The following is an 18386-nucleotide window of genomic DNA, read 5'->3' as shown; positions in this document are numbered from 1 at the left end:
TCATTACAAACTTTGGGATTGAATCTTACCAAAATTGAAATTCCTTAAAAAGCAGTAGCGGATCCATTGGACCCTTGGTCACTTTAAGTAATATGGCTCGTTATTGGCCTGTGATAACAGTTAAACAACTAAGGCCATACCAGCAAAGCACTTACGCGGTGAAGATAAAAATCCTTCAACTGTGCAACAATAAATTTAAATAAAAACCTCGAAGTCTTTTGGCTCTTGATTTGAAATAGCTGTTCCATCTCTTGTTCGCCATTCTGAAGTCACGTGACCAAACCAGCCACCAGCTCGAACAACCATGAGAATCACCTGGTCGTCTTCCTCAGCTACGTGCACCACAAGGGGTTCATCCCGTTCTGGTATTTTTCCGTTCTCTTCGAGAGTTGGTGGTGAGGTATCGGAAAACTGGAATAAACTAGTAGTTAACGATATGTTCCGGAATGAAATCTTTTCATCTAGTGAACTGTTAAAATACAAAAACAGATAAAGTTACTAGCCAGAAAACTATTGCCAAGATTCATTAAGCTTTATTCATGTTAGTGCTGCACATTTTAACGTGTAGAAAAAAACAGTCATGATCTTTTGGTATACATTGACATTGCTCATAATATGGTTCGTCAGAAACTGTAATCATGTTGAGTTTGCGAACGTACAATGACTACTGAAAACTTGACAACACTAAAAGCAGTTAGTCTATCCGACATTCGAAAGAACATTGATTCGAAGATTTAGTGCTTGAACCATCTTTTTCGCTTTGGTGGAAAACCGCAATATACTAACTATTGGCAATAAGCTACATATGTGAATCTAAAAAGATTCTCCACTGCTTAATTTCCAGCAAAACTGTCTTAGTTTTCATGAAAAATCCCTTGATCTAAGATAGCAATTCACTTTAAAACTGCAGTTTGCTTCTATGTAGATCTGCACTTAAGCTTAATTGAATGGTACTGCAAACTAAGCGTGTTTTTATTTTTGGTATTTCAAACTTTCCGTCCCGTTAGCTCAGTCGTTACGCGCCCGACTCAAGATCACACGGCGCTGGTTCGACTCTCGGGGTGTGCGTTTGAGCAACGCATTTCAGGACTGCTCTCCATTCAGCGGCACCTAGTGAATAGAATAATTCCCCGGCAACAACACTTCAACAATCGGAAAACTTCACTCTGCCAATCTCGATAACCGGCCCTGCGTCAAGAGCCTCTACAAGTATGCGAAACTATCAAGAATAACCTATCAAGGCTTTGTCAGTCCGAGGATAAAAATTGAAAAACCGACCAACCAAATACACGTTTATGCGTTTATTGGATATGCCATGATATCAGATACACAAGTTTATCAGATATGCTACAAGTCTTTCATTAAAAATGATTCATGCTTGCAGTGTAATTAAACTACGATATTACAATAAACCAATAGAAAGGTGCCTAATTATAGGACTGTTCAAGCTAAGAAAAGATGGTAAAGTTCATTTTTCTTTAGCACTAACTTGTAAAACACCATTCGGTTTATCATTTGCCAGGATGGACAGGAAACTGGTGGCAAGGTGTTTATCAATGGAAGCACCACTGGAAGGAGTGCTGCTTGAAACATCGTCAAGAGATGCAGCGTTGATCAGGGTTATAGAATGAACTTCATTGATTTCAGGAATTTTATCGTCTATCGTTGTAATGTTAAAACTCTGCAATGATAAAAATTAACCATTTAGTTATAGACTAAAAATCGCATTCAAAGGATACTGTAAAATTGTTATAAATAGGCCAATATTATATGAGTAAGGAATTATTCAAGCTAAACATTTCAACAAGGGTTCAGTGCCAATATTATTACTTAACCGGTTAGTATGACGTGAAATGACGTCGCTTTAACTGGTAGTACAGTTGTCGGCGTAGTGCAAGAGGTAATTTTAGACCCGGTTTATGCTTTTTGGAAATATTCTAAAGCAGGAAAAATCTTGCACACGGGAATTATGACGATTTTAAAAATGTACAGAAATTAAATTGAGAAACCTTTTCTCTCTCTCCATGAAAGAATTTAACTTCTCCTTCAAAGTGATCGAAATCCTTATCGTCGCCTTCTGATTGGTTGTAAGTTGCTTTCCATTGAACCATGACATCTCCGTCATAGCCACGGGATCTATTGATGAAGCAGATGAATGACTGACCTTCTGTGACGTGATCAGGTTGGCAAGGTTGCGAAAAGCTAAACAAGCCGTTGGCATTGTCGCTTTTCAACACTATACAGAAAAAACAAGGTGTTGAGGCGAAGCATGCACAAAATGATAATTGAGCAGAGGCGTGGACGTCGCTATAATAACATTATATGTTACTATGATGTTATTATAGCGAAGTCCACAGCAGAGGAAATTGGACAATGAGATTAATTTTGTAGACTTCTTCTTCGTGTGAACCCTCTTCACCACTCCAGGAGTCGCAGGGCTCTGCCTTACACCTTTCTACCTTTAACTTTGTACACTATTGCTTGCAATGAAACAATATTGACTAAAAATTGAAAATTTGCTTCATTGATTACTATGGGGTGAGGTGTATCTTGTTAATGTTTGCAAGTAGCACAAAATAAAACGTGTGAAAATATTCCATTTAGAAAGTTTAAAAATACGTTTTGTTAGATCTGATTTCCAGATCAGATTTAACGTAAATGAGAAAAATTGAAAAAATATGTTAAAGCACAAGTTTCACACCTCTACTCGCAAATTACGCAATTTAGTAAATTGGCAGCACTTTTGCTCAAGTTAACACTTTGATAGGAATGTTGCCAATTAGTCACTTAACACAACTTGTATCAAGTTAAAAGAAAATCACCAATAAAATAAATGTATGATAAAAAGTTTTGCAGATAGGTATAAACGAGTAAAAAGACCATGCAGATGGACATCCAGACGATGCGGTGGGGATCAGCAAACTACCTGTAAGAGTTATAGATCCGTTATCTTGATTGACAGCTGCTCCTCCAGTCGCATCCATGAGAACCAGTTGAAAATTTTCATTGTTTTCGATATCCAAATCATCAATTGATTGTAACGTGAAATTAGCTGTTCTTACATTGTGACTGCATGACAAAATACATACAGTTGACAAAGACACACAATTTTAAGAAAAAGAGCAACAATAGAGAAAATTAGGCTTGTCTATTAAAATTTTATCATATTAATGCGAAGTAGTCACTGTTCATTACCACTCACATCAATAGTTAAATAAAAAATAGAACCTAGACATTTGCTTTGCTAAGTAGTATTTCAACGTCTTTTCAACATTCAATAGCAATAACTTACTCATATTTTAAATATCCAGATATGGGGAAAAGATCAGAACGAGCTGGCATTACAAACAGCTCGTTTACTTGATTCGGTTTCAAGGTCACGTTGTAAAGCCGGACATCTTGCAGATCGTAATCAATGATGGCATTGTTAATGTTATAATCTGGACCTAGAATAATGTAATCTCCTCCAGAGAATGCATCGCCGATCAATGACGTATCAAGTTGTCTGAAATAGTGAAAGTAATCGCGGATGAATTTTGATGAGATATGAATTGAAAAAGTTTCTTTTGATCACTAACAGTACGTTCACGTTTTGTCGTTTCTACTTTTTTCTAGACCTTTGCTATGTTAACATGTAGCCTATTGTTTTTTCAGTAAACGTAGCAAATAAAAACAACTGAACCAAACATTAGTGAATATTGAATAAACGTAGTGTAACACAATAATCAGCATTGAGGATACAAACAAAATAGTTTTTGCCGAACACAGTTAGGCTACGTAGCCTACATTTTTGAACAAGGGTTATAGTAAGCTGAATCACTCGTGAAAGGCATGTTTGACTTGAATCAAAATTAAACAAATAATTTTCTGAAAAATTAGAGCAGATGCTTTATATCCATACTTGCTGTCAACTAGTTTCCCTTCCGAGTATGCTGTAATGATGTCATCGCCAAAACTAACCACAAGATGATGCCATATATTCGTTTTGTTGAATTCTAGATTCAGTGACATAGATTGAAGCGAGTGTCCCGAATTTAGTCTATAAAATAGAAAAAGGAAAGAAAAAACTACAAAATAATGTTTGTGTAAGTTCTAATATTGAAAAGTTTTCAAATAACTCATTTTTACGGTAATCAAATCAGCAAAGACATATTGTTTCTTCCTGTTTCTACCTGTTTTATTTAGACGTAGCTTATCTTGTCAATAAACAGATATTGAACGCCAACCATACAAAAATAAGTCAAGCAAAATTGACAAGATTGAAAGATCTATTTTGAAATTATTGCTGTAGGATGTTCTTGCAAAGCATTTACACCAAATTAACTTTCAGTTGAAGTTCAACTTTTACCTGACTTTGACTTCAAGGTTGTCTATTTGCACAGCCTGTTTTTTTAAACTGAGTAAAAATATTGTTGAGTTGCCATCCTCAGATTTAGACAATATTTTGCATAAAGTTGATTCTGCAACACTGGCTGGAAGAGATGAATTGAACTTCATCCACAATAAAAGCGAAAATCCTTGACTTGAAACTTTTGTGTTTGTTCTCGAACTTTTAATCAAAACTGAAGAATCTAAAACAAACATTTAAACAGAGCTCCATTATAACATACACAAGCTATTTTGGCTTCACAATTCACCATTGTTTTAAGTTATAAAGTTAAAGTAATTTCTTACCCGCAGCAAAGTTCACAGCTGGCGTGTCAGTGTGAGGACGACCTTGCGTATAAGCAGCACTTCCCAACAATTCTCCAGCCAAAATCAAATCTTTACACTTTGAGGGAAGTGAACTATTGAAATGAAGGACTTCCCACAACACCTGTGAATAAAAAAACTCATCTTTTGAAGATTACCAACTCACCTTTTGCAGTGATGACGTCGTTCTTTATGAGCCCAACCGTCATAAGTCATGATCACACTTGCCAGAATGTACAGTAAAGTTCAGTTCAGTAGAGTTGACTGAACTGAACTTTACTGAGCTTCGTTGCATCCTTTTACCACAACAGGTTGACGGTGTTTCCCCGATTACAAGAAAAGAATACTATGAACCATGATATATGAACTGCTGCTATGAATACAAAGGCTGTAGAGTGTAGATACACCGCTATATATGACACGCACCTTTGGGCCTGAAGTATTACATAACCAATAACCATGCAACAATACATCATTAAAGGTTGACAGTTTTGTGTCACCTGAATATTTCCGTCACTTCCCATTTCTCGTACTACTTCCACTGTAAGCTCATGCTCCACGTCACCATCTTCCGGCAGTAATATCGGAGTTGTTGCATTGACAAATGACATCAAGCCATATGGGTGGTCATTAGTCTTCACAACGATTCGTACCATAAGGCTTGAAAGGTTTTGACTGAGACTGGCTTGGCCAACTTGAAAGAAAACATTGAAGCATTTATTTTTTATCGACGTAAATTTTAGATTTTTGCGCTTTCATCATAAAATCTAAAACTGCATCCTTTTTGTTACAAAGCGGGGTCCAGTTATTTGTATGTTTTTGCATAAAAAAAATAGCAAAATGTTATGAAATCAACGAAAGGCTCGGAAAACTGACTATATGACAACTCAATTCGTCTTGTTATCAATTATACTGTAATTTATATTCAGCATATACTTTTATATAAAATATGAAAGTTTTGGCAACACTAAGTATTTTCTACTCACAAGTAACGTTCAATAATGCCAGTGTAAAATATTCTTCGTATTCTGGCTTTGAATCAGCTAAGGCCTCGAGGATAAGATCTTTCGTAAGAATTCCTTCTTTAAACTTTATTTCTCCATCACTTTGCAAAAACTCATCCAGTTTTTCATCAATAAGCTGGAAATGTAAAATTTAAAGTTTTTTGGGCTTTTCGCTTCTGCTGGTCTCCCTCTCATTTTAAATTGGTTCTATGGTGCAGATGCTATGTTCCTACACCGAATCTGATTCAATATCTTAAGAAGGTAATGATAAAGCATAATTTGCATATGTTACAGTGTTTGTTTACATGTAATACAGGTAACGTGATTATCCAAAGTTCATCAAGATTAACACCAATATCAATCATGAACATAGACAGAAACTTTCCTATTGATGTACCGAGTTTTCTTGGAAACTTGTGTAAGTCATGTTATGACCACGTAGGATCTTCCAGTGCAACGACACATCTCCGAAAGCTCCTTTGTCACGTCGAATTCTATATGAGAAAATAAATGTAACAAGGATTCAATAGACTAACAAAAGCAGCAGTTAAGAACTATGTGGCATGAATTAGTGGTGCGATACTGATGAGCCCAGCCTCATAGAGGAAACACGTGTCTATCGCTGAATTCATGCTACACTCGACTGTCGAGATACATAGGATTTTCCTTCGGTTATTTTGCATCATATAAACTAAAAAGATTTCTTGAATTCACTCTGTGCACTCAGATTAAAGGTCATCTCACTGATATCTTCCATTTATCAAATAGCAGATGATGACTGATGAAAAATCAAGTTTCTTACGGCAAAGAAAACGGTTTTCCTTCTTCCATCTCAACCTCGTTCGGCGAGCCGAAAAAGAACACTCCGTTTGCATCATCGCTTTGCAAAATGATGACTTCTACGTTATCGTTACCGGATGTGACGTAGTCATGCTCGGCAGAATACAGCTGAAAAATAGCAAGTGAGCTGACAACATTGAAAAAACATAATTGCTGCTGCAAAAGTTGTTTTTCTTCATTTTATGTTAACTTTGTTTTCACTCCGCTACCTTTACTGTCGGACTGAATAAGACATAATTTCTGTTTTATATTTCGTAACTTCCGCATTGCACATTTTGCACATTAAAATAACTGTAATTTTAACTCCATAAAAACAAATATTTATCGATATTTACTGTTTTAATTCGTCATTAGGTTGCAGTAACTTACTTCCACGAAAAAACTTTCATCATCTTCAGGGATGCTGTCATCAACAATAAAAACTTTAATGTCCATATCCAAAACGCCAGGTCGAAACGTGACTTCATTGTCAATTGCCTCTTCAAAGTCATCATTGGGTGTGGCTATGTGTTGCTCAAGAGAATCATTGAGACTAACAACCCGGGTTCGAAACCGCACAGAAGTAGCATCAGATCCTGTTCCCTTTCGATGTATGGTCAACTTTAGATAATCTCCTTCTTTTACCTTAACCACTGAAGGGTCTGTAGGAGTAAAAGGATGTTTTTGTTTATAAATTTAATGAGAAATGGTCCAACCGCTTAAAGCAACCATTATAACCTTTTTCATCTTGCAAGCCAAAAAAACAGAAGTTGTCTGGTAAAAAATTACCTGTATATTAAACAGTTATATTTAAATACAGTAGTTAACGTCAAAAAAAAACGTCTACAGAACTTTTTTCTAGTATTATTGTTGTTTGGTTTGGATAAGTTCTTATAAAAAAAAATGTGAAAAAATACATACAGTTACCCAAAAGCAGAAGAAACCGGCTCATTAGTGTGATGTAAGTAGCTTGCAAATTTGTTTTTTATAGTTCAATTAAGCGCAACCACAACAACAACACCCACTGTCGAAGAAGATGGCCTTATCGTTTGGCTCAATGATGAGGGTTGCGTTTTCTCCTTGTTCAATCATTGCTCCACCGGTTGCATTAAAAAGATGAAGAGAGAATTCCTCCAAGGATTCTGGTATTTCATCTCGGGCTGATTGCATGGATAAAATTAGCTAAAAAGAAGAACAATTATAATAATAATGATGTAGAAACGTGTTGAAAAAAATACCAAAAACAAAATTATATTGAAAGAATGTACTTTGAACTATTTTTTTGTAAACATTTCAAGATAAATTTTTGTTTTTAATCTTACAATTACAGTTACAACTTTTCTTCGGACGAATTCAAAATAAAACAAAATATTTCGAAATAGCCTACTTTCATAACAATTTTCTGTTCTGTTGTCCTAAAGGACACTAATCGTTCTATAAAGTATTTAGGCCTACAGTGATGAATCTCTGATGTTGAATGTATTGTAAGCAAGCATGTTGCTTATTGGAGGCATTTAATTTCAAATAGTGCTGCTGGTAGCACTGGAATTGCACGTAGTTGGTTTCCAAGCTGCTCATATCTGTTATTTGAACTTCTACTAGCTCAGAAACAATGAAAGCGCGTAAACAGCTCAGGTGGTGAATATCTAAGAATCATATTTCTGGTAAGCCAAAGTTTGACTCCAAGCCTGGTTATATCATTGACTTTCTTAGTAGCTCCGTATGAGCGCGTTTTATTTTGTGAAAATTAGTGATCGCGGTGACAGCACTTGAGCATCTAAATGAGAAATTGAAGTCGTACATCCGTCAAAACGATAACTTTTTATAGGTTATAAAACAAAGCAGAAAATTATTTGAAAAAAGAAGCACTGCATCATTCTACGGGGTGGAAGTTCCTCTACAGTTCTTAATTTACTTTATTCACATTTTTTATTTGCTTTTCAAAACTTTACCAACCTCAGTGTCACCTTCGGAAAAGTACAGAATTCCTTCAGTGGGAGTGACGTCGTTCGTGTCATCTGGCATCACTTTCCATGAAACACTGACGTCACCGTAAGTACCCATGGTCCTGCGTACCCGATAGTACGCCGATGAGTTGCGATTCGCCTTGCTTTCACCTATTGATTGAGGAGGTGATAATAAGTAATAATCCTGTTTTATTTTACGCTCATTGTGACAACATACAGTACACTTACTACATAGCGATTACAGATGCGATATACGGTAACAGACAACAGAAAGCAAAAGTGACATATAGTCATCGACTCAGCTGCTCCCTTATTTTGGCTTGCCATTAAGCGTGTTTGCCGAGACACAGTCGCGTGCTCTGGAGCGGTGTCGAACTTACGTCCTTTCGAACGTCGTGCAGACGAACAATTGCTTTATAGACCACGTTTGACCTTCTTGAGACCACAAACTATCTGTTTTCTGTAAACTATATATTCCTCGACAACCATGAAGCTTTACAACATCGGATTAGTTGTTTAAAGCTAGAAACAAAAACTCCATGACATGCAAAGCAAAATGAGTAAATGACCAAAAAGTAGATCAGCTCAAAACAGATACAGATGATCGCTTCATCGTCGCGAGAGAAGGTTTCGCCAAACAAAAAGTAAAACTATTTATCTTAGACTATGTTCACGCCGATAGCACAGAAGGTAAGCCAAGTAGCGTTTATGAATTCACACTTGGTGAATGTTGTAGTGTTAGTGGCTTACCACAATCACAAGAAAAGGACTTTTATTGCTTTACACTTTGATTAACCGCAAAAATAACAACTAAAACAAACTTTGAAAGAGACTAATTCATGAGAAACTTTATTCCATTCTCCTCCTTGTTAACAACATTGTGCCAAGCAGCCAAAATTGACATTTTTTGTATGTAGAACTTTCTTACCAATACTTTGCAGTTTGGGCGTGTCATCTTCATTTGCAAATACAAACAAGCCATGAGGATAGTCATTGGCTAATACCGTAACTTGTACTGAAGTGGGTGGAGCTAGAACACTTTGCACAGTTCCTTCTCTTTCGTCCGAGAGAATAACTGCAAGTTTTTACACCGTACAAATAAAATAGACAATGCAAAAAAATCGAATATAGTTATTACTTTCTAAAACCTCTGCAGCCTGTTTCACCCTGAAAAGGGGATCACAAGAAGGTCCTTATTCAAATAGATTACAAAGCAAAGAATATATATACACAAACCAAATGTATATCACAGCTATACATTACTTTTAAATGTACCAATATCGCTGTTGTTTCAACCAACTGCATCCTGTTTATACTTGATCAAATATGGAGAGTTACTGTATCACTATATCCAAAAGAGTTTGTTAATAAGTTCAATTTATTGCTTGATGAAGAGCTTTATCAAAATCAACTGAACAAAGAAGAAATGAAGCCAATCTTTATATCCACCTTGAAACATTAATTAATTCTGAATTGTAGCAATATTCACCTAAAGTATAATTAATATCCAGCTCTGGTATGACATCATCGATTGGCACCAAAGCAATAGTCGCCGAAGTCTTGCCTGAGAAAATAATTTGTTAAAAACGAATCAGTGCTAGGTGCGAGATATATGATTAAAAAAATATATGTAGGCTATACTTTATAGGCTACATTTGCTAGGTCTTTACATCATGGACTATTATAAATAACATGATGCGTTCTACTGGTGCAAATTAAGCTAAACTATCACAAGATGTCTAAAGTGACAATCTGCTTTTATTCCGACGTTTCGTCAATCGTGTTGAGAAAATTGAGAAAATCCTGCGTACGCCACTGGTAGAGGCTGTCACTATTCAGGTAGGCAGCCAGTGCTTTACAGTGTGTTGATAAAAGATTGTTACATTTCAGCTGTATCTCTCACAAACCAAACGTGTGTCGCGTCAAAGAGCCGTTACCTGGAGGAAACACAAGTGTGTCTGGAACGGCATAAAACTGTTGGGATCCATCTGGGATGACGTCATACGTGATCATTCTGGACGCCAGGCTTCCTTTAGTTCGTTGAACAGTTACAATTACGCTTTCTGTTTCTTTTTCCTGAAGTGGAAATATAAACACGGTTTAACCAATCAAAACATTCTCAAGCAAGTAACAACCACGCTAATAGTGACGTAATATCTACTTCAGGCAAGCTTAAGTTCAAACCAAGTTAAAACCACGCTGAAGCAACTGTGATTGTCAAAAACTAAAACAAGTTTTAAAATAGTTTATTTGTCATACAAACCCAGTGAGCTCGTCAGTTTTAAACTCCTGCACTACGTTACATGACACAAGTCAACTTCTGATTAAACAGTACAAAATAATAATTAAGCTACTTATTTTTGAAACCACTAATTGCTACAGAAAAGCCAACCTGGATAACATAGTGAGCAGGCGTTTGGTCCGAAAAGCTAAATACGCCACCAGGACTGTCATTTTCCGCAATAATCACTTGCATTTCAGATTGAGAACTTTTCAGCTTTTGATTACCCGGTTCCACACTACACAACAAAAAGAAATTTATCCTTTTTTCGGTTAGATGTTATATAATATATGAAAGTGTGACCTACCTCTTTAAATGTGCAACAAAATCTAACGTATAAAACATCAAGCTATGACATGACAAATTGCCGTGCCCCACCTATCTAATCTGATCAAAATCTTTTCCTCTATTTCTGGAATTTGATCAGACAGAATTTCTATCTTGATCTGGTGAAGTCGCTCTCCTGGTTGAAACTGCACAACATCCGGACCTTTCAAGTAGTCTAAACCTTCTATAACATCAACTGCGTTGTCTCCAAGGCTTCGGTAGGATATCTGCACTGTAGCAGGCCCAGATAAACCTTGACAAGATAAATATTGTAAGACATGATTAACTCCATCAAGCAGTCGATTATTATATGCAAATTGATAAACAAATGTTAACTGACACCCAAAAGGGACACTAAGAGTCACACACACATGAAAGACACCATTTGTTGGTGTCCTCTGAAGCGACCATCAGATACGTTAGCCACAGGTCTGTCACACACACTAATATACTACTGTAATAATAAACTTATTTTTGTTGCAACGAAATGTCATTTCATATTTCTTCAATGTATCAATTCTACAGAATGCTTTGCTGTTTTCGAACAGATCTAATGCAAGTGCTGCAGATATGAAACCTTAGTAACTTAGGTTACTTAAATTTCTACTGTAACCTTTGCATTCCAGCGGACCTCATAGAATCTCAATCAAATGCTGTAGGTAGCATTCCTTTGCAGATGCCTGTTATAAAAAGACCACATATGACTAGCAAAAAAGGAACCTTGTCTATGCAGCTCCAGTACGACATCTAGCGAATTTTCATCATCAGCAGGCTCAGACACTCGAATGGGTGTTTGGTTTCGAAAACCAATTTCCCCATTTGCAAATTGTTCTGTTACATTGACTGTAACATTTCCTGAGGTTATTCGCGGCGTGCTAGCAGGAATCACAGTCTCACGTCCAATCAAGTTTACAGAATTCAACACCAAGAAAAAGCTTGATCCCAATTCCAAAAACGCATTTTTTTCTATTTCAACAATGATCTCTTTGGTCGCTGCAACAAAAATTAAGTATCTTTTAACACTGTGAAGAAGAAGCGTTCTTCCCGGCCGTCAGCACGAGGCTGAGCACTCACTAGTACAGCGAGCAGCAGTTGCGATTCACTAACCATAACGGTGTAGCTTTCACGCTAGCCATTCAGACCTCCAATAAACGATAAGTTTCTGGGCAGCCGATTTGTAGCAAGAATTGACAGCGATAGACACGTGTTTTGCCCATGAGGCTGGGCTCATTTAAATATTCAAAAAGGCTACTTCCCACAACATTCAATGATATAATTATGTGTAAACAATCAAGTAGCCTAACAACAAGAAGTAATTCTCCTTATATTCCGATATATTGTAGAATTAACACTTGCAAACAATCAATACGGTACATGGGGCCAACAGTTTGGAACAAGCTTCCCCCTACTATAAGAAATGAATGCAAAACTGTAAAAGGCTTTAAATTAAAAATGAACAAGCTAAATTATTCTTAAAATGATCCTACCTAAGTATTACATGCACCAAACATACTAATATTATTTTTTTTGCCCAGAAATGATAGGCTAATGTGTGTAGATTCATTAGCAAAATAGTAAGGTTGTAAGTACTCCTACTGGCCTTCTGGTTCTTGTGTTTTTTGTCCACAGAAGTTCTACAGAGTCTTCAGAAGTTTCTCCATCCTCTTCGACCAATCGCCATCTTTCGGTGAAGCGGTGGCCATGTGCTCCAACCAGTTGTTTTTTATATCAATATCTTGGACTGGATCGTCATGCTATTGTCTGATTATTTATCTATTTTTCTAACATGCCAAATTGGATTTCTTTATCACTTTTGTTATGGTTTAACGTGTAAAACATATACACGGTAACCCAAATTTATCATATTTCTGTGACATGCCACTACTACTTCCCAGCTAGCGATGCCTGTCGTTTTTGCATTAATTCAACGTTTGCTAACGTTGGATCAGTGTGGAAGTGACGAGTTTAGCTGACTGGGGTTTAAAATTATCGCTTTATCAACGCAACTTTTATCAAAGCACGCTTGATATCTTCAAGACATAACTTCCCTGGGTATAATTGAATTTCCGAAAGATGATGATGTTGTTTTTGCTAGTTTGTTTTATTTGTTTTCGTCATTGTTTTCAGTGTCGTCAAGTTATAGCCTATCTATTTTGTGAGTCGTGCAAGGCCTATGGTGCGTTGCGCTTGAAATGGCTTTGCCCGTGGTAGGATTTCTTTGTGGGGTTTTCTTTGCCTGCCTTGCTCTTCTTGCTATGAGCTAAACGCATCAAGACGTGTTCCCCTTAAGACCATCAGCACTCTTGATAACGCACCATGGCCGATCTTCATAGCAACTGTCCATACAAATCTTAAATATATCAGCTAAAACTATGTGGGCTAATAAAGCTATAGCCTAAATTTAGTTGTTTTTTTTTGTTTATTAACATTTTCTTTTTTTTATTTTCTTATATCTTAAATTTTTCTGAAGGTGTTGCGACCGTGCCAAATTTTTTTTTTCAACTCAATAACTTACTTCGGTCACAAGCACGTTTTTAACGTTCGCGTTTTGTCGCTTCTACCTTTTTCTCGACCTTTGCTATGTTGACGTGTATTGTTTTGATATGATGGTCAGAAATAAAAACAACTGAACTGAACTTGCTACAAATCGGCTGCCCAGAAACTTATCTTTTAACACTTTTAACCAGTCACACTGTTCAGCACTGTTAGCCATCTTAACAACAAATCTTTCGCGAATTTTGCAATTAATATTTTGAATAATTTTTATCTGAAATCAATGCAATAAAAGAAATTATTCTTGAAAATTCTTAAATAAGATTACATGTCTTAAGATCAGTTTTAATAAGTTGCCTGGATAAAGCTTGTTCCAAAAATATTATTATGGTACCTTCTGTTTCTGCAAACAACAAACTTCCTTCACTGACAGATGTGATTCCTGGCATAGATTGTTTGATATCGTTTACTCCGGGGGGAAGATAGTATACAGAATACTCCAGATTCACAGCTCCAGTTGTTCTACCAGCCCTCGTCACGCCAACGACAAGGTTTCTAAAGCACAGAACACTTGTATAATGCAAGCATAAATATAGCTAAAGTTGTCATTTTTTATTTCAATGTCTGCGATGTTTAAGAGTTATAAATCAACATTATGTTTCTTGGTGGGAACATGAAGCTCTAGAAATTTAGACATTGTTTAAAATGTTTTATTTAACTAATTTTTCAGGAGCATTATTTTTGCTATTGATGCGAGACAGAGTATAGCCTACTGTATAGGCCAAATCTTAAACACTATTTCTAGTAATGAAAAACCAGACAGATAACATATGAGTTCGTGACACGCAGCTTGGCTGAATACCTTTGCAATTCGTTAATTTCAATTCGGCTGTTACCATCATCAACACTGAAAACTCCATACACGTCATCCGAGTCAGCAATGACAACAAAAGCTTCAGTAGGTTCCTCGACAATCGCTCCACCTTGAAGAGAATCAGGAAGAAGTCTGAAATAAAGAAGTTGTTCTTTTAAACCAAGCTAACTTGCAAAACAAGACTAAAAGCATAGAAAGTATAGTTGTCTATTTTTTTCCAACACAAGCGATATGTTTAACTTCCTAATGTTAAAGAGTTTATTTGGTCATGAAATATGCATGTAGGTTTTTAATTTTAATGAATAACGAGAATCAATTTTCGACACGTGTCTCTCCTTAGCAGCAGCTGTAATTCAACTGCATTTGTTATATCTTTGGTTTGCGTTATCTCGTCTACGAGGTTGGGCTACTATTTTCTGACAGAAAATTGAAAATCAAGATTTAATTTCACCTGAAAATAACTGATTTCGCTTCTTCGGGGGTATTATCCTGAACTACAGTTAAAGCCACTTCAGCTTGGGTTTGACCTGGTTGAAATACCAAAAGTCCCGAAGTAGGTCTTACATCATCGACGGCCTCATCTTTAGAAGAATTAGCAACCAAGACCCATTGAATGGTCACCTCCGAAAAAGATCCTCCATGGCGTGCAACAGAAATATTTAAAAACCTGCGAGAAAAATCAATCGATCATGTCCATTGTCCATGTCACTGTAACTCCACATTTTTTTCAATGTACATCAGTAGAAACTACAACATATTATTTTTATTTATGTTGAACCGACACCGTGAAGTACCGAAAGCATGTATATAGTTTTTACTATAAATTAGAGAAAGCTTGGTGTATCGAAGCCAATTATTACCAATTTGTAGTAGTTTTTGCTAACATTACTGTAGTTTAGTAGCGGAGATAACTCGGACATTCATTTAAAACTTGATGGTAGGATAGTGCAGCGGATAAGGCTCTCGCTTTCTAGTCATGCAATCCTGGTTCGACTCCCGGTTTAAGCTGGTTGTTAAAAAACACCGCTCACCTCTACCCAGGGTGTAAGAAATTGAGTGGCCGTAGTTGCTGAAGGAAAGGCGGCCAAAAGAAAGAAAGAAACTGGCCACCCTACTCTCGTTAGTGCAGAAGTTCAGTTCAGTTTATTTTTTGTTTTGTTGGCGAAAAAGAAAGACACAAAAAGCAAAAACACAATAAACACAAATAATTCGCACAACAAGGATGGCAGCGATACTGAAGGCTTACTGCAATGAGAACCTGATATTTTCATCCCCCGATACTTGGATCAAGTATGGGACTCACCTTTTTTACTATAGTTTAATAATCGCTTAATGTTTTTTCTGACAATTATGATGGCTTAAAAAGAATAAACCAATAACATACTGTTTACATACAACAAAAGTATTGAGCCTTGTGGGCCTCAATCTAATATATGTTTACGGTTAGATATAGTATAATCGTTAATGCATATATATAATCGTTTTTAACAATAGCCTAAAGCATGAGCAATAATATCGAATGCTTTTGACAAACCCAGTGGTAGGCTACATGTAAGTTACAATGTCTTTTATCTTTGTTGGATAATAGCCTATATTCTTACAGACATCAGAGACTGTAAAAAATGTAGAGACCATTTCGATAACCATATTGACAATCTGATATGAAATTATTTTTCTACATAATAGATACGTAATGAGGTCATTTTTTCAACAACCTTTAATAGAAGAAGAATAAGTGAAATGGGGCAATATGTGCTACACTCAGATTTGGAATTTCTTTTATAAGTTGGTACTATTTGAGCAATTTTCAGACAGTGTGGAAAAATCCGTTGATTTAAGCGTTTATTTGTCAAGTTCCTAATAATGACACTAATAACGTTTTGCAATGGTTAAAAACCTATCCATAAATCTGCTAAGTTACTATGATTTTATCAACTGTTGACCAAAAAACACAATTTACGTTTGACTTACTCAGTCATTTCATCCTCGTTTATCACAAAGAAGTCGCTGTCATCTTGTGCTTTGTCAAAATCTATGGAAAGAACTCCCTTTGCATTGTCGTTAGTTTCTATAACAACCGTGCAAGATGAAGGATCTGTGACGATCACGTCTCCGTATTTGTCGTCGGCAAGAAGATGTATAGTAAAGTTTTCGCTTAGCTCGGGTATGTCATCTTCAAGGATGAACACCTAAACACAAGACTTGAGAGTCTAATTTGTTACAAATTTCAAAGCTAAAAGGCCAGTCAGCGCCCTTAGCAGTAAGTATGTATGACTATTATGTCCATGTCGGCTACATAACCGAGTGGTGAAAACCCTGTAAAGGCAATCGAAAGGGTGTCGGTTCGACACCGCTCAAGAGCATGCGGCTGTGTCTGTGGCAGGACACTTAAAGGAATGCCTGAAGGAGGACACAAAGATTGGCTTCCTTGCCTTCCCTTCCACTTAATCTAAATCTTCAACCAACGGGTGTAAGCCTGGATAATACAAACAAATGTCCATGTAACGATGCCTTTAATGATAGCTTTCATAAATTAAAACTGGTGCCTACGTTAGGTTCTCAACCTGGGCTACATTTACACCTGGGGTAAATTACATTTAGTAAAGGGATAAATCTTCTGAACGAGAAAGGCACTGACTGCTTCATCAGTTCCTAAAGGATGATCCAAAAATACCTGGAGATTATGAATTTATTCTTTGAAAGTTTGCAGGAGATGAGACTAGAAAACGGAAAGAAAATGTAAAGAAGAGGTATAGGCTAATAAAAAACAATTGTCTCAAGCCAACTTTTATTCTTATCGCAAATCTTTTGTCAATGACGTGAAAAGACAATAATATGTTTTGATAACATCTCGCAAATAATATTCAAAGTAGTTAGATTGACCAAAGCACAAGTTATCTCCGAAGTAAAAAAAAATCGTAGGCTAGTCAGGGTTTCCCAAACTGTGGTATGTGACGACTACATACAGGTGGTCCGTGAGGATGCAACAAAGCAATTAAGGATGCAACAAAGCTAACCTAGCCTATATATAATCAAGCTAGCCTAGCTTAGTGTATAAGTACATAATTAATACTGAATATAATTAAGCTAGGAGAGTCTAGACAGCAAACAAAAGTAAAATCAACAATAGGTTTGTGACCTTCAACGTTAATAGCCTACATAATTTAAACAGAAATTTATGTCAATCTGATTGGAAAATTTAATCGGAGGCTATTGCCATGCTATGTGAAACCAATGCAGTGATATTGGACTTTTGTTAAACAAATTAACAAAAACGTTACTACTTTACAACCTTGGCGCCACAGATGAATATTGAAAATTTGATACAAAGAAAGCATTATAAACAAAGAAATTTAGAATTGAATCAAAATTCAAGATAGATGGTCAAATGATTTTGAAAAACAAAAGTGAAGTTTTTAAAACGTGTTTTGAGGGATTGGCAGGATAGATGCATCAATTGAACGTTGGAGGTGTTGTGGAAAGAAAAAGATGCGAGGGAAGAAGGAGAAGACCGTAATTTGTAAAAATAATTGACAGTCAACCTTCGGCTCAGATGATCTAACAAGTTACGGTATCGCTACCTTCATAGTGGCTTTGTGCTCCTGATCACTGAAGGAAAATGTTCCTGATGACTGGAGATGGTAATCAAGGTCAGGCGTCGCTGTTCCTTGCACTGTAGCGTATTTCACCCAAACCTGAAAAAAGGTTCCCTCAATAAACAAATATAGCCTACATAAGAATTAGAATTTAGTGTTTGCAGCCAACAAACCAGTTCTTCTTTGATTAACTTTTTATTAGTTTAAAATGAGCTGCTTTTAAATTATTACAAAAAAGACACTAACTTCCTGTCTAGCCTACTTGTAGGATGAATACACTGAACACTTTTGAGATAAAGTAGATTGGAAAAACGTTACGCAATTCATTGCTAA

The 18386-nt window shown here is 36.3% G+C and overlaps 2 protein-coding genes across 2 annotated transcripts in view; both read right to left on the bottom strand.

Moving 5' to 3' along the window:
* Positions 1-4451, bottom strand: part of LOC145775126 (adhesion G-protein coupled receptor V1-like) — a 53305-nt gene extending 48854 nt beyond the window's left edge. The window contains exons 1-7 of the mRNA XM_082586338.1: positions 4349-4451; positions 3902-4039; positions 3293-3505; positions 2927-3069; positions 2010-2236; positions 1490-1681; positions 208-411 (exon numbers count right to left, since the gene is read on the bottom strand). Of these exons, the coding sequence (XP_082442464.1) occupies positions 208-411; positions 1490-1681; positions 2010-2236; positions 2927-3069; positions 3293-3505; positions 3902-4011 (1089 nt within the window). The 5' untranslated portion in view covers positions 4012-4039; positions 4349-4451. The remainder of the gene's footprint in view (positions 1-207; positions 412-1489; positions 1682-2009; positions 2237-2926; positions 3070-3292; positions 3506-3901; positions 4040-4348) is intronic.
* On the bottom strand, positions 4345-18380 carry LOC145776191 (adhesion G-protein coupled receptor V1-like). Its single transcript, XM_082587594.1, has 21 exons — positions 18316-18380; positions 18039-18186; positions 16429-16646; positions 14909-15124; positions 14446-14589; positions 13978-14138; positions 11811-12083; positions 11142-11343; positions 10875-11001; positions 10420-10558; positions 9972-10046; positions 9411-9557; positions 8472-8632; positions 7541-7697; positions 6906-7177; positions 6499-6644; positions 6094-6190; positions 5679-5832; positions 5193-5386; positions 4675-4816; positions 4345-4571 (listed from the first exon to the last, which is right to left on the bottom strand). The coding sequence occupies exons 1-21, from the start codon at positions 18378-18380 to the stop codon at positions 4345-4347; spliced, it is 3465 nt and encodes a 1154-aa protein (XP_082443720.1).
* Between the last annotated feature and the right edge of the window lie 6 nt (positions 18381-18386).

Source organism: Aplidium turbinatum, chromosome 8 (assembly GCF_918807975.1).
Source record: "Aplidium turbinatum chromosome 8, kaAplTurb1.1, whole genome shotgun sequence".
Taxonomy (NCBI): domain Eukaryota; kingdom Metazoa; phylum Chordata; class Ascidiacea; order Aplousobranchia; family Polyclinidae; genus Aplidium; species Aplidium turbinatum.
The sequence above is the reverse complement of the archived record's forward strand: the minus strand, read 5'-3'. Positions and strand labels throughout refer to the sequence as shown.